At 42.7% G+C, this 17,396-nt stretch overlaps 1 protein-coding gene across 1 annotated transcript; it reads left to right on the plus strand.

Moving 5' to 3' along the window:
* Nucleotides 1-3,572: 3,572 nt before the first annotated feature.
* On the plus strand, nt 3,573-4,067 carry LOC136545182 (glutaredoxin-C9-like). The gene has a single exon (XM_066537226.1). It carries the CDS (start codon nt 3,573-3,575, stop codon nt 4,065-4,067), a length of 495 nt encoding a protein of 164 aa, XP_066393323.1.
* The last annotated feature ends 13,329 nt before the right edge of the window (nt 4,068-17,396 follow it).

Genomic DNA, 17,396 nt, shown 5'->3' on the forward strand with positions numbered 1-17,396 from the left:
ATCCATCAGATTCATATACTATATATAGTACGATACATTTTCATATTCGCCGCCCGGTGGACGATATGGATCTAGCTGGTGCTAGCTCCTTCAAATTCTAAATGTGTATGACACTTAGGAAACTAAATCTAGTCTAGTAATTAATTACACTTAGGAAACTAAATTAGCTGGTGCCCGCACATTACCGAGGGTTATTCGATCCCATTATCCCATCTTCGTGAGGTCGTGTGATGAAACAAGCAAATCAAGTAAACAACCATCCTATTCCATTCACTTCACCTTTGTGACCCTCATCCCCTGTACGTTTGAGATAAATATCCTTGAACCGATCGAACAATAACATGTAAATTCTGCTTATATCCATCTCACCACCAAAGGTCCAAAGATTCAGGAATCTCAAAATTACGTGACAGTGATGCCTAAAAATTACATAGTTTGTCAGCTTGCTACTTGTACCTGGTTAATTTACGTGGCAAGTCTATAAAATAATTTACACCTAAGTGTGTATATTGCGGATACAAGCAAGGGTCCGGTAGTTGGCCAGTGCATGGCATCTCTACCCGAGGAACTTATTCCATAGTATTGATTATTACTCTCTCATTTCTAAATTATAAGACGTTTGGTATTTTTAGATCCATTTATTTTACTATGTATCCAGACATAAGTGTATATCTAGATGCATAGTAAAATCTACGTATCTAGAAATTCTAAAACGTCTTATAACTTGGGATAGAGGGAGTAGTACACATCATAAATGTTACTAGTTTCTTATGTTTATTTAGTCAAGTTTTAAAAAGTTTGGTTTCTTGATAAATAAACAAGATGTATATTTATTTTGTGACAGAGATCAGAGTGGGGGAGTATACGAATTCCACTCCCACATCCCCAATTTTACCCTTTTTTCTCCAAAATCCACCACCTAGGCACCCACCGAAGTAATGTGTGTGTACGTAATCTTGTGATGAATTATAATGTATATGTTGGGTGATACAATCACACAAACATCAAGTTTGAACACAAGTGTCAAATTGTATTTATTTCATGGTCGTACAGTGTCAGAAGGGGTATTTATAGAGGTGGTAGCCTTCGTAAACTCTATACTAATGACCATTTTACCCTCCTATCTAATCAATACAATCATTTCAACTACAAGGGCAAAGTTGTCTTTTCATGTCTTTCTAACTTCAGGACTTCATTCTTCCTGCCTTCGAGGTAGTAGCCTAAAGTCGACTTCGCCGACATTCTTCAGAAGTCGACTTTGCCGACAACCTTCTCTTCATTCTTGAGCTTGACCGACTTCGCCAAAGATTTTCTCAGCTTCGCTTCTATAGTGAAGTCTTCGCCTTGTTTAGCTATCTCTGCATCTTCAAGTCTTCCTGAGCGCAGTCAAATTATCTCTTTCGCTTTCAAATCTTGTAAACAAACTTTTGATATAGAAAGTTAGTTGTTCAACTCCAAAGCTTGGATCGGGACGGTGTTTCTAGCGAAGTCAAATACTCAAATCCCCAACACTCCACCATACACACCTCGCTGGTCACGAGGAAGGGCTGTACGTACGTACGACAAGTCCGATCCGGTCCATAATAAATTGCAGGAAGCAAGAGGCTCCCAAGATGTCACGGCTAGCTCTAGCTGGTGTCATCCCGTCCGTCCGTTGCGTGACGAGTGGACGTAATAGCGGAGCGGCAACGTTTAGGCACGTTACTACTACGTGACGTGTGGTGGCTGCGGCGCGCCGGCCGGACGGCTCCGGGAATCACGTTGAACGCAGGACGTAACACACCGTGGCTATGGCTTATCGTAAATGATCGTAAATTTTTAGTCAGAATAATATTTTTCTTTCACACAAACCAGCGAACAGTATTTCTTCGTACTAACCGGTCAACCGAACAGGCCGTGGAATCTGGATGCTGACTGCTGAGCTGGGGGTGTGTCGCGGGCGGATCGAGGGCTGGGGTGGGGCCCGGTGGGTCAAACGGCTTCCCTGGCGGCTGACGAATGCGCGGGACGTGGCGCTGTCGGCTCCCTGTCGGGCCGAGCCCCCGAATCACTGACGTCGACTCCTCTCTTTCCCCTCCCCGATGGTACGGCCGCCGTTGGCTGATCCCACTCGCGCCTCTGCACTGCATGCCATGCGATGCGGCAACGGCATCTCGTCCGATCCTTCCTGCAGTGTAGTAAATTTGTGAGATTAGCCATAGTAAGCCCTTGTTTAGTTAGACCCCAAAATCCAAAAAGTTGCTACAGTACCTGTCACATCGAATGTTTGCGGCCCGTGCATGGAGCATTAAATGTAGACGAAAAGAAAAACTAATTGCACAGTTTGGTGGGAAAATTGCGAGACGAACGTTTTAAGCCTAATTAGTCAATGTTTGGACACTATTTGCCAAATAAAAACGAAGGTGCTACAGTAGCCCCAAAATCCAAATTTCGCGAACTAAACAAGGCCTAAAATGAAGCACAGGAGTGCAGTTAGCCATCTGATAGCTAGCGAGGTCCAGACGATCATCTTCTCATATATATACTGCTACCAAGTACGAGTAGCATCAAACGAAGTTAGTACTGGTTGACACATGCTCCAGTACCCGTACTACTAGCTTCTTGCTCATCGAAGAAATCAACGAATGGATGGATGTATGCAATGCAACGGCCGGGCGGTCTGGTTGTGGCCTAAACGTAAAAACCTACCTACAGTAATGCACGTACATGCCAACAAACGCCAACGCCAGCGGCACTGCCCGCCGGCCTTTTTCCTCCCCTCTCTGTGTGCTGTGCATGCCTGATAGAGATGGTCAGGTCCGTCTGATCCTCGCCTAGCCTCTAGCTAGCTCACCCACGCGAAAAAGCCACTGCTGGCTGCTGGCTGCGGCGCGTTGCCCGCCTTTGCAACAGTGCCGCTAGCTAGCCCTTGCGTGGTGCATGGACTGTGCTCAGAGAGCTGCCGCCCGCCCTTGTTTGTTGCGGATGCGGGGTGGCCGGGTGCCGCCGCCGCCGTGCCGTGTGAGTAGAGAGAGAGTTGCCTTGCTACAGGTGATAGGTGATACTAGTAGGTCACCCCGGCCGCGGGACACAGCCTCTGCAAAAAGCGATCCATGTCGCGCCTAGCTTTTTGACTCGGTTCCGATCCCCCAACCAGGAACCAGAACTGCAGCAGGCCACCACACACCTCTCTCCTCTCTACTCTACTCCTATTCCATTCCGGTCCTAGCCCAGTAGTAGGAGGAGGAGATCATGCTCGACGTCCCAGGCCAAGCAAGCACTAGTACTCACGCAGGCAGCAAGCAAAGCATCTCTCTCCCTCGCCTCGCTCGTCTCCACACCAGACGCATACAAGACCCCCTCCTCCCCCGATCGGCCGATCCTACCCATGCCAGCCGGCCTATAAAAGCGCACACCCCCACCCCGTCTTCCTCAACTCCATTGCCTTCGCCGTGCCAACAACTCATCTGCCGGGACATTCCACCGGTGCACACCCCGACAACCTCACTCCGGCCCGTCCACAATCCCTGAGACTCCACCGACCAAGAAACCAACCAGCCAGTCCACGACCAAGACAGCAGTCCAAGAAGAAGATGCTGCGGATGGGGGTGCAGCAGGCGGAGTCGGGCGTCGTGAGCGCCGCCGCCGCCGCCGCCGGCATGGCTGACGCGGCCCCCGAGGCGGACGCCATGGCCATGATGGTGTCCGGGGCGCCGCACTCGCACCCCCACTCCCACCACGCGCCGCCGTCGGCGCTGGCGGTGTACGAGCGGGTGGCGCGGATGGCGAGCGGGAATGCGGTGGTGGTGTTCAGCGCCAGCGGCTGCTGCATGTGCCACGTCGTCAAGCGCCTGCTCCTGGGCCTCGGCGTCGGCCCCACCGTCTACGAGCTCGACCAGATGGCCGGCGCCGCCGGAGGGAGGGAGATCCAGGCGGCGCTGGCGCAGCTGCTCCCGCCGGGGCAGCCGCCCGTGCCGGTGGTGTTCGTGGGCGGCCGCCTCCTGGGCGGCGTGGAGAAGGTGATGGCGTGCCACATCAACGGCACCCTCGTCCCGCTCCTCAAGCAGGCCGGCGCGCTCTGGCTCTGATCGTGGTCGGCCACCGTGGCGTGCGTGTGCATCTCCATGTGTGCATGGAAGACCGACCGGCCTCATGATTGCTAGTACTAGCTACTACTTGCATTGATCGATGGGTTTTAATTAGTACTAGTTGGGGGAGCTGTAGATATAATCAAAATTAACCACGGGCTGTACGTCTGCCATCAGTACGTGCCTGACAGTTAGTACGTTCCCTAATCTTCTTGTTCTTCTTGTGCTACGTACGAGTACTCCAGTGCATGCTAGCTACTGCCTTGATTACCTTTTTTTACCTTGCGTTTTAATCTAATCTCTCTACTACTGGTACTTGTTCCATGAGATGATTACATTGCAATCGCTGGGGTTGCTAGTAGTAGAAAGATGAACCAAGTGATGCAACTGCGAGTCTGCAATGCAGCACGACGACGACGATGATGCAACATATCGCATCGATCTTTGTTTTTGGTATCGACAGCTTGAATTTGCAAAGACGAGCAGCATCAGCAGCGTATCCCTGCCACTGCCCCCCAGTCGTTCAGACGACGCTCTTGCATGCCGGCCTGCCTCTGTAGTCTGTCCACATCTCACTACTACAGAATGGACTTGTTGTCCCGGGCGGTAACAGCCTTTAGTCCCGGTTACCGCGCCGGGACAACGATCCCGGGACTAAAGGTGGAACCTTCAGTCCCGGGTCATCGAGCCGGGACTAAAGAGGGACCTTTAGTCCCGGTTGGTAACACCAATCGGGACTAAAGGCCCTCCAGCCGAGCGAACCTGGCGCATCCTTTAGTCCCGGTTGGTAACACCAACCGGGACTAACAGTTCACCCTTTAGTCCCGGTTGGTAACCCCAACCGGGACTAAAGGTTCCTTTTCTTTTTCTTTTTTTTTTGTTTAATTTGTTTTCAGTTCAGTTACACGTATTTGTTTAATATATAATATGTTTTTATGTACGTATTCTACGCTGCTAATATAAATACACGCATGCATATAATTACACCTAATTCTCATCTTGAGCATTATTATATTCGAATAAAGTATGAAACTATATATATTATAGATATATATATATATATGTATATATACAACACTTTCATAATCTTGTTCTCGAAAATAACGATATCAATAAACATTTAATTTACATCATTTATTCCTTAAGATCAAAGTAGAACTCGCCGTTGGGATTTAGCACTTTTTCTAGAAGATATTCTGCTATTGACTCTTGAACTGCTTTCAGATGGTCTTTTTGCATGACCCTTCGTTTCAACCATTCAGCCTTGCATTTGAAATAAAAGGAAAAGTATTAATACACATATATGTATATATATTCATTTAAAAATAAATAAAAATTGATATATACGTACTCTGAGGACATCTTCAGGAGTTCTTCTTATGTGCGCAGTGATAAATTCACAAACGTAGTATCCACACAAGTTATTACCTGGTTCCTGCCGCAAACACCACTGTACGAGAAGAAGATTATTCTCATCATCTCACACGTAAATTGAAGTACGATATAGTAATTAAACACGTGGGGAAGTGTATATAGTACAACTTACTGGTATTTCAACTACATTAAGTGGTGCCTTGCAATCCTTACGATGTTGCCGAATAAACTCTTTCCAAACCCTGTGCGACCAATAATGTACGATTGTTAATAAATTATGGCAAAGTCTATTCAATAATAGTTGTGCGCGAGAGATCGAAATTACCCTGGATAATGTCTATCATATCTTGGTATAGTGTCCGTTCTTTTCTCAACGAGTCAAAGATTAGTAACCGACTTGAGTTTAACTCAATGACAATGAGTATCCAGTGAAAACTGCATTGGTTTATACACACATGTACATGCATATAAGTTGTATTGATATTACATAAAATGTGTAGACTACATTATTATTAACACTTACTCAAAGTTGTACGGGAAAAGTATTGTTGTCTTGTCGTGCTGCTTCACGAAGAACATCATGATATTCTCCTGTGCTTCAGATACCCATCGCTCCTTGACAATAATACCGGTTTTGAATACGATATAAGGATCAATGAAGCCAACACTGGTGTCTTGTATTCTTTGGAGCTCTGACATCTGGAATCTGTATATAAATATAAGTTACATGTGAGGATAATTATATACACGTACACATGGAAGTGAGTTTATTAAATAAAAGTAAGAATCACTTACAAACAAAAGGAGCTAATGATTGATTTGTCCAGAGCGTCCATGTGGTATAGTTGATGCAATTCTTCGAAACTAATATGTAAGATGTCATCGCCACGGAAGTAATGATGGTCTCTAAATCTGACAAAGATCCACTGCTCACCCCTGCCACACGCCTACATGTACCACTTGTTGAGCAAGTATATTTGCGTACCCAATTCATTCAGAGCCGCAGGGTTGTACAGACTTTTGCCATATTTATAAGTCTTCCATGTATCAACTTCCAGGTTCTGGATTGGAGCTTTGCCCGTCAATTGATCCAAGGTTAAACCAGTATCTTGAAAAAAAGCATTAAGGGCTTGAACCGACACTTCTCCAGAGTTGTCTGGTCGATAGACTTCTATGTTGGAACCATATTGATTAGCAACAACAAGATTTTACATTGGTTGCTTCTGTTGTCCGAGCTGTGGGACATCCTTCCCTGATGCTCTTTTCCTTTTCTTATCTGCATCATGTGACTTCACGAGAGAGCGGTCATAGTCTGATAGTGGCGAAGGCTTACGAAGTTCAATCATCTTTTTCTTGTGAGCATCGACCTTTTGCCTCAGCACCTCTTGTGGTAGGTAAAAGTACGGCTTCTCCTTAAGCTTCGCTTGACTCTTCTTTTTGGTATCTATAAAAAAATCTTTCACTTTTTTGTCTTCTTCAGCTGCTATTTGCTCATCAGTTTTTTCAGAAAGTATTTCTTGAGAAATAACTCTTTTTCTCGGGGTCTTCTTTGCCGCCGGGACCTTAGACGTCTTTGTAGTGCGTCGCTGTGGAGGGGGTGGGGGCGGTGTTGGAGACCGGCGTGGAGGCGATGTGGCCGATGTTGGTGGAGACCGGCGTGGAGGCGTTGGAGATCGTTGTGGAGGCGGTGGGGCCGGTGTAGGAGTTGGAGATCGTCGCGGAGGCGATGGGGCCGGTGTAGGAGTTGGCGATCGCCGTGGGGATGAAGTCGTCTCGCCCCCCGTGACGCTGTGATGAGATGGGGAATGAATGATTAGGCTAGGCTGGGGGGAGACCCTGCTACAAAAACAAGTTGTGTGTCAATTATTTTTTAAGCCAATAGAAAATTAATGGAAAATAATATTTCATTCACTTTCATTCGTACCTAGGGTGAGGTAGGGGAAGCGGTGGCGCCCCAGGAATGATGATGAAGCGTTTGCGCCATTGAATAAATGTCTTTTCTGCTTCTCCTAGTGTCTTCTCCCCATCACCGCCTTCAATGTCAAGAGGAACATTGCTGTAACCTTTGAGCACTCTATCGACCGAGACGCTAGCATATCCAGGTTGAATAACTAACCCATGGATTCTTTGTGTCTTCGTTCGGTCTATTGGAGATACAACCCCGACAGCCACCATGATTGATGCATTATTACCATCTGGAATGTGCAGCTCACATGTTGTTAGAGGCTCGGTAATGTCATCAACAGGGAAGCGCAACCCAGCATCGTCTTGAATAACTGGCAGCTCCGTAGAAGCACAACTACTTTTCATCTGACCAACGGGGCTAATGGTGACTCCCGGCGTTGATTGCGATTGCATTTGACTCATTGCTAGCTGCACTTGCCTCTTGATCTCCTCCTGCATTCTTGCCTGAAGAGATTTTTCTCGTTCACGTGATTCAAGCAATGCTTGTCGTGACTCGTCAACAAATTGCTCCAATGCACGGATTCGTTCTGCCTCCTCATCCTTCTTTCTTTGGCGGCTTCTGTAGGTATCCTTGTCTGCTGGGAATGCGTGTAGCCATGGAACCGCCCCATAGCCTCTTGTTCGACCACTGTGTTCGGGATTCTCTAGTGCATATGTCAATTCATCCTTCTCTCTGTTGGGCTTGAAAACACCACTATCAGCTTCTTCCCTAGCACGAGCTAGCCTCTGTGTTGCTCTCTCAATTTTTTGGCCGAAAATTAGCTTGCCAGTGTCTAGGTCTAGGCTTCCCCCATGAGCATAGAACCAATTATTCGCGCGTTGAGGCCAGTTCTTCTCTATTGTTTCAGGTATGATTCCCTTGGCAGTAATCTCTGCTTCTAGGTTCTGCCACTTGGGAATAGCACTCTTATAACCACCTGATCCCATGCGATGATGGTATTACTTCTATCGGGCATTCTGCCGATTCCTCATCACACGTTCCTCACTGTCTTGGGATGTCTTGTATTCTACGAAGGCATCCCAATGGGACTCCAACTTGACAAACGCCTTAGCATTGAAATTCGGCGTAGCATTCTTCAAGATAAACTTTTTATACAATGTCTTCTTCCAACTCTGGAACAATGTTGCCATCTTCTTCATTGTCCAATCCCTCACTAGCTCCTTCAAAGCATCATCTGCTTGTAATGTGAAATGTTGAGTGATATCTCTCCAAGCTAGGTTCTTGTCACGATCAGATACAAAACTAACATTAGGAGCGGATATCTTCTGCTTCCATTCACGAGCACTAACTGGGATCCTATCCCTTACAACGAACCCACATTGATTGACATATGTCTGAGCATGTGGTCCCAATGGTTTGCCGGTGTCGGTGTTGAATTCTGATATTATGAAACGGCCCTCTAATGGCTTTTTTGGCCCTCGGACTTTCCTACTTTTATCGGTGGTTGATGTAGATCCAGAGACCGGCTACATGAGTAGAAACACAACGATTAACAACAAATATACGTACGCATGCATCTATAAGAGATGATAGATAATCGAATATACCTCGCCAGTATTTTCTTGCGCGACAATTTGTTGATCTTCAACCACCGGCATATTCAGGATATCCTCATAATCAGCAAAGTACTGACTCGTGTCATCTACATCCACATTGGTGCCGGCGTTGATAATATCCGCCATTATGTCATCACTCAAGTTATCATTCGGAGCAGCCATTTGTATCTTCAAGATAACACATAGATAGAATTACTATGGTACATAATATAAGTACATGTGATAACACATATAGAATTACTAAATCCAATTAAATATAATAACACATAATATTTCATCAACATGGAAATAAGTACATGTATATATATACACATAGAATGATACAATATATTTTCTCTCTCTCAACACATAGAAATAAGTGCATATGTCTATATCTCTAGATATGCATGTGATACACATAGAATGTCTCTCTAGATACAATTTTCTCTCTCTCAACACATGAAAATAAGTACATGTATATATACATATAGAAATAATTAAGTACATATGTATACATATAGAATCTATCTCTAGATATAATATATATAGAGAGATAGAATATATAATTACTAAATCCAATTAAATAAATCTAACATGAAATTAGATAAACTAGTAAGATAATACATTTTAATCTAACATATATCAAAAACTATAATAAAAAACTATCTAAATAAAATACTAATTAAATTTTAATACATTTAAATCTAATATATCAAAAACTATCTAAAAATAACTAAAAAACAAACAATAAACTACATGTACTTATTTTAATCTAACATACAGCCGAGACTTTGTAAAAAAAATCTAAAAAAAAGCCGATCGAGAGCAGCAGATCATATCAAGTTCGATCGACGGAGGCCATACGGCGTGGGCGCGCGGGAAGCGTCGGCGACGGATGGTGGGGTCGGGTGCGGCGGCGGAGACGGGATGCGGCGATGCGGGCCTGGAGAATGGCGTGGCCGGGCGGGGGTAGACGACGACGGCGGCGCGGCAGAGACGAGCTCGACGACGGCGGATGGCGCGGCTAGGCGGGCGGCTGAGCGACGGAGGCGAGATCAAAGATGAACAGAACAGACGTTTGATATATATAGCCTGCGACCCTTTAGTCCCGACTGGTAACACCAGCCGGGACTAAAGGGCATTTAGTCCCGGCTGGTAATACCAACCGGGACTAAAGGTCCAACCCTTTAGTCCCGGTTGGTCTTACCAGCCGGGACTAAATATCCTTTAGTCCCGGCTCGTGTTGCCAGCCGGGACTAAAGGTATTTTTTGGCGGGCACCGAAATTGCCGCCCACCCTTTAGTCCCAGTTCTTGGTCTGGGCCGGGACTGAAGCCCTGAAAAATTTGCCAACCCGCCAGCGTAATTGGAAAGGCCTGGGATTTTGTTTTTGTTTAATACTAGGTTAATCAATTAATTCCATAGCAACTTCAATACTTTGCAATATTTATTTTAAAAAATACTATTGATTAACTAATTATTTATTATAAATAGGAAAATTTTGTAACCTAAAGTTTTTAATTTCTTTTATGAATATAGAATATAAATGTTACTAATACTAAGTATTTTGTTAATGCAAAAATATATTTCTAACTTAAAATTAATAAAACTAATATTATTCGATAGGAAATTTATTATCACATTATTGTAACGTCAATGTTTCAATTTTTTCTCGGTTTTTTACCAAAATTGACAGGAATTTTTTGTTGAACCTATAAAAATAGAGAAAATATAGTATTTTTGTTCTACAGCTTTCTCAAATGAAAAAATGGCCTATATAAGGATTGTATATATTGATGAGCTTAACAAACTCGGTATTCAAAACTTTTCAATTTGAGACAATCTAGGGTCCCGAAAACTAGTTTGTAGGCATCGAAATTTAAAAATCACAAATTTGAACCGTCCAAACTTTCTCAAATGGAAAGTTGACCAAAACAACAATTGTAGATCTTTTTGAGTTTAACAAACTTGGTATTCAAAACTTTTCAATTTGAAGTCATTTAGAGTTCATAATACTAGAGTCAAAGTGTTGTTTTTTTATTTGACCAAATTTGACTTGGTCAAACTTGCTCAAATGAGACACTAAATGACCTCAGATGAAAAAACTCTGAATACCAAGTTTGATCATCTCAGAAAGATCTACAATTGTTACATAGCTCATTTTCCCATTTGAGAAATTTTTATCAAACACTAGTCACAACTTCTTGAATCTCATATATACTTTCTAAAACTATGTCACACACTTGTGAAATTTGAACTACATTTTGTTCAAGCTTTCTCAAATGAAAAAATGGCCTATATAAGGATTGTATATATTGATGAGCTTAACAAACTCGGTATTCAAAACTTTTCAATTTGAGACAACCTAGGGTCCCGAAAACTAGTTTGTAGGCGTCGAAATTTAAAAATCACAAATTTGAACCGTCCAAACTTTCTCAAATGGAAAGTTGACCAAAACAACAATTGTAGATCTTTTTGAGTTTAACAAACTTGGTATTCAAAACTTTTCAATTTGAAGTCATTTAGAGTTCATAATACTAGAGTCAAAGTGTTGTTTTTTTATTTGACCAAATTTGACTTGGTCAAACTTGCTCAAATGAGACACTAAATGACCTCAGATGAAAAAACTCTGAATATCAAGTTTGATCATCTCAGAAAGATCTACAATTGTTACATAGCTCATTTTCCCATTTGAGAAATTTTTATCAAACACTAGTCACAACTTCTTGAATCTCATATATACTTTCTAAAACTATGTCACACACTTGTGAAATTTGAACTACATTTTGTTCAAGCTTTCTCAAATGAAAAAATGGCCTATATAAGGATTGTATATATTGATGAGCTTAACAAACTCGGTATTCAAAACTTTTCAATTTGAGACAATATAGGGTCCCGAAAACTAGTTTGTAGGCGTCGAAATTTAAAAATCACAAATTTGAACCGTCCAAACTTTCTCAAATGGAAAGTTGACCAAAACAACAATTGTAGATCTTTTTGAGTTTAACAAACTTGGTATTCAAAACTTTTCAATTTGAAGTCATTTAGAGTTCATAATACTAGAGTCAAAGTGTTGTTTTTTTATTTGACCAAATTTGACTTGGTCAAACTTGCTCAAATGAGACACTAAATGACCTCAGATGAAAAAACTCTGAATACCAAGTTTGATCATCTCAGAAATATCTACAATTGTTACATAGCTCATTTTCCCATTTGAGAAATTTTTATCAAACACTAGTCACAACTTCTTGAATCTCATATATACTTTCTAAAACTATGTCACACACTTGTAAATTTGAACTACATTTTGTTCAAGCTTTCTCAAATGAAAAAATGGCCTATATAAGGATTGTATATATTGATGAGCTTAACAAACTCGGTATTCAAAACTTTTCAATTTGAGACAATCTAGGGTCCCAAAAACTCTGAATACCAAGTTTGATCATCTCAGCAAGATCTACAATTGTGAAGTCATAACATATTACATAATATCCGTCTCTAAAACATAATATATTAAACATGCATTGTTGTATCATGCGGGCACAACAGTGAATTTCTTCTTGACGTATGACCCTTGGTTATGATCTTATCGTAACCATGGAGTGTCTTCATCATTTAACATGATGCTTGGATCTTTCTTCACTATGAAGGGTGGAATTCGGACATTTCTTTCGTAATCTTCTGACATGTCTGACTTGTCTTCAATTCCCACTATATTTATTTTCCAGAAAGAATTATGTGGCGCTTTGGCTCATTGATCATTTAGTTGATGTCTTCAGTTTTTTCCTCTCTTTGATTTTGTAGACATGTCTTTCACATAGAACACCTAACTCACATCGGCAGCAAGGACGAATGGTTCCTCTTTGTACCCAATATTGTTGAGGTCCACTGTTGTCATTCCATACTCTTTGTCGACTGTTACCCCTCCTCCGGTCAGCTTCACCCATTGGCACCGGAACAAAGAGACTTTAAAATTAGGTGCGTAGTCTAGTTCCCATATCTCTTCTATGCGGCCATAATATGTTTGTATATTCCCATTTGGATCTGTTCCATCTATGCGAACACCACTATTTTGATTGGTGCTCCTTTTATCTTGGGCAACTGTGTAAAATGTATTCCCATTTATCTCGTACCCTTGGTACGTGAGGATATGCCACGATGGATGCCTAGCCAACAAATACAGTTGCTCATTCAATATTGTCATCGCCTTGACATTCTTTTCGCAACCAACCACTGAAACTTTCCATGTGCTGACGCCTAATCCAAGCTTCAGTCTTCCCTGGAAATTTGGATCGTAAGAACTCCTTATGTATCTCGATGTACGGATGCACCAATGACGAGTTCTGAAGAACTATGTAGTGTGCTTTATTGAAATAATCGTCTTCCATGCCGATATATGTTTTCTTCCCTAAAGTTCCTTTACCACTGAGTCGCCCCTCGTGTCGTGATTCGGGAACACCAATCGGGGCAAGGTCAGGAATAAAGTCAACACAGAACTCAATGACCTCCTCTGTTCCATAGCCCTGGGCGATGCTTCCTTCAGGCTTAGAACGGACTTTCACATATTTCTTCAAGACTCCCATAAACCTCTCGAAGGGGAACATGTTATGTAAGAACACAGGTCCAAGAATACTAATCTCCTTCACCAAATGAACTAGGATGTGTGTCATGATATTAAAGAAGGATGGAGGGAACACCAACTCAAAGCTGACAAGACATTGAACCACATCATTCTGTAGAGTAGCTAGTTCCACTGGATTGATTGCCTTCTGAGAAATTGCATTGAGGAATGCACATAGCTTCATGGTGGCTAGACGTACATGTGGAGGTAGAATTCCTCTTAAAGCAACTGGAAGCAATTGCGTCATAAGCACAGTGGCAGTCATGGGACTTTAAGTTTAGGAATTTCTTATCTGGCACATTTATTATACCCTTTATATTGGAGGAGAATTCCGATGGGACCTTGATGCTGCTTAGACATTCGAACATGTTGTCCCTCTCTTCTTTGCTAAGCGTGTAGCTAGCAGGACTTAAGTAATGACGTCCATCATCTGTCTTCTCTGGATGAAGATTGTCTCGTTCTTTCATGCCCTTGCAAGTCCTGGCGTGCTTCAAGTGAATCCTTTGGCTTCCCGTACACACCCATGAATCCTAACAGGTTCACACAAAGATTCTTTGTTAGGTGCATCACGTCGATTGCGTTGCGGACCTCTAGGACTTGCCAATAGGGTAGCTCCCAAAAGATGGACTTCTTCTTCCACATGGGTGCGTGTCCCTTAGCATCTTTGGGAACAGATTCACTGCCTTGTCCCTTTCCAAATACTACTTTCACATCCTTGACCATTGCGAGTACATCTTCCCCGGTTCGGTTATGAGGCTTCTTCCGATGGTCTGGCTTACCTTTAAAATGCTTCCCTTTCTTTCTTACTTGGTGATTCAACGGAAGGAATCGACGATGGCCAAGGTACACGACCTTTCGACATCTTTTCAAATATATACTGTCAAGGTCATCAAAACAATGTGTGCATGCATTATATCCTTTGTTTGTCTGACCTGAAAGATTACTTAAAGCAGGCCAATCATTGATTGTTACGAACAACATTGCTCGTAGGTCAAAGTGTTCTTGTTTGTACTCATCCCAGACACGCACACCTGGTTTGTTCCATAAAACTAGAAGTTCTTCAACTAATGGCTTCAGATAGACATCAATATCGTTGCCAGGTTGCCTCGGACCTTAGATGAGGATCGGCATCATAATGAACTTCCGCTTCATACATAACCATGGAGGAAGGTTGTAGATACATAGAGTAACTGGCCAAGTGCTATGACTAGTGCTCTGCTCTCCAAAAGGATTCATACCATCTGTACTTAAGGCGAACCTTAAGTTTCTAGCCTCATTTGCAAACTCTGGAAATTCCCTGTCTATCGCTCTCCACTGGGACCCATCAGCTGGGTGTCTCAGCATATTGTCTACCTTACGGTCTTCTTTATACCACCGCAACAACTTTGCATGGTCTTTATTTCTGAACAAACGTTTTAAGCGTGGTATTATAGGAGCATACCACATAACCTTGGCAGGGATTTTCTTTCTAGGACGTTGTTCACCCTCGACGTCACCAGGATCATAGCGCCTGATCTTATACCGCGATGCTTTACATACCGGGCATTCATCCAAATTCTCGTATTCATTGCCATGGTAGAGGATGCAGTTATTAGGACATGCATGTATCTTCTGGATTTTTAATCCCAATGGGACAGATAACCTTTTTTGCTTCGTACGTAGTGGTGGGCAATTCATTTGGCTTCAGAAGCATCTTCTTTATGAGGTTCAATAAATTCCCAAATGCCTTGTCGGATATACCATTCTTTGCCTTCCATTGTAGCAATTCCAGTGTTGTACCCAGCTTTTTTTGCCCCTCTTCGGCCGTCGGGTATAGCAACTTCCTATGATCCTCAAGCATGCGCTCGAACTTAACTTTCTCTTTTTCACTTTCCCATTCTTGTTGTGCATCACGAATGGCATCGCCAAGAGCATCACCGAGATCATCTTCTACCGCTACCTCTTCTTCATCTCCCCCCATTGTAGTATCATCAAAGGCACCATACTGAGCAATAATGTCATCAATGTCTAAATCTTCTCCTTCACCTTCTTCCATCATGACCCCGCTTTCTCCATGCTTAGTCCAACATATATAGTTTGACATGAAACCTGACTTAAGCAAATATGAATGAAGACTCATTGAGCTTGAATATTCCTTTAAATTCTTACATAGGGCACATGGACAGCACATGAAACCATCCCGCTTATTTGCCTCGGCCACACCTAAGAAATAGTGCAAGCCCTCAATAAAGTCTTGGGAGCGGCGATCGGCATTGTACATCCAATGGCGTGACATAATCTGTATTACACGATAAATTATGAAAACCTTGAACATAATTTAGTATTTTATTACACAACATAAATGACACACACACGGTTGATTAATTAACTAAGTCTGGCTACAACGTAAGCAATCCCAACTATCACTAAACAAACTAAAACTACAATGCACTTCAGTAACATAATTATTTCGTGATCGTACGCAACTAAAATAGACAAATCATTCTTCTGTTGAATATCAATAAGCTTCTCCTGTTGGCTCACTGCCTCATCAGCAGCAGCCGCTACCTCAAGCACACCCAAATTCTGCACGTATGTAGCATAATCTTCCTCCCAGTACCAACCATCGCATCCATTGCCCTCCCACTGTAATTAAAGCCAAAAAATATTTAGTCAAAAATATTCAAGAAAAGCAGGTCAATTAGCCATAAAGATAAAATGCGTAAGAAACTCACATCGCGATCCGGGCACTTGTAGAAAACACGGCCCTTGTTGGGTCCCTGTCTCTTGACTTGGTACTCCATCACAATCTTCTGCTTACACTTGCCGCAGATAATGAGAGGGAGTTCTGGTCTCAGTCGTTTCGCAACCGAACAAGAGGCCGATGATCCGGTACCAGTTGTCATCTACTTTCTATACTTATTTTTGCAAACTAGTGTAAATTTCATATTTTCTAAAATGATATATTTAAACAAAACTAGTACGGATTTCACATGTTTCAATAAATAACCACCCGTACTAGTTGACCTTGCTTACGTGATCATCTTGGCCAGCATTTCTCCACCGGACGGCACCGTACTTGGCCAAGGAAGAGCTCCGATTCTACGAGAAAGAGAACACGGTCTTCCACGACCGTTGCAGCTCTCCCTCGTAGCATCAAAGTTCCTCCTTGACGTCCGTTACCGCTCGGCAGAGAACATGTTGGCCGAGCTGAACACGGTCCGCAAGTTCAACTAGTACGGATTTTCTATAATTTTCTAACTATTTACTAAGTTTTTCATTTCATGGAAAATTTAATTCTAAAAAAGGCATGATTTCTAAGTAGTTCATTTCATGGAAAAAATAATTCTAAGTGACCTGCTCGATATCGGCGAGCTCACGGACGTTTAGGTTGCCGAGGATAGTAACATTTGTAGATGACATTTGTAGGTCTGAAGTTATCAAATATCCATCAAATTATAGCTCAAAAACATGTTTCAATAAATAACCATCCGTACTAGTTGACCTTGCTTACGTGATCAACTCGGCGAGCATTTCTCCACCGGAACGGCACCGTACTAGGCCAAGGAAGAGCTCCGATTCTACGAGAAAGGGAACACGGTCTTCCACGACCGTTGCCGCTCTCCCTCGTAGAATCAAAGCTCCTCCTTGACGTCCATTACCGCTCGGCAGAGAACATGCTCGCCGACTTGAACACGGTCCGCAAGTTCAACTAGTACGGATTTTCTACAATTTTCTAAGTTTACATATAAAATCATAATAAAGTCCAACATATAAAGTTACACATGCATCTACATCGCAAAATGAGATAAGCTACTGATAAAACATAAGAGGATTAAGTTTGTTACCTCCAAA

The sequence above is a fragment of the Miscanthus floridulus genome, chromosome 3, assembly GCF_019320115.1.
Source record: "Miscanthus floridulus cultivar M001 chromosome 3, ASM1932011v1, whole genome shotgun sequence".
Classification (NCBI taxonomy): domain Eukaryota; kingdom Viridiplantae; phylum Streptophyta; class Magnoliopsida; order Poales; family Poaceae; genus Miscanthus; species Miscanthus floridulus.

Excerpts from the sequence above, each read along its gene's own strand:
- LOC136545182 (XM_066537226.1), top strand. The coding sequence starts at position 3,573 with ATGCTGCGGATGGGGGTGCAGCAGGCGGAGTCGGGCGTCGTGAGCGCC.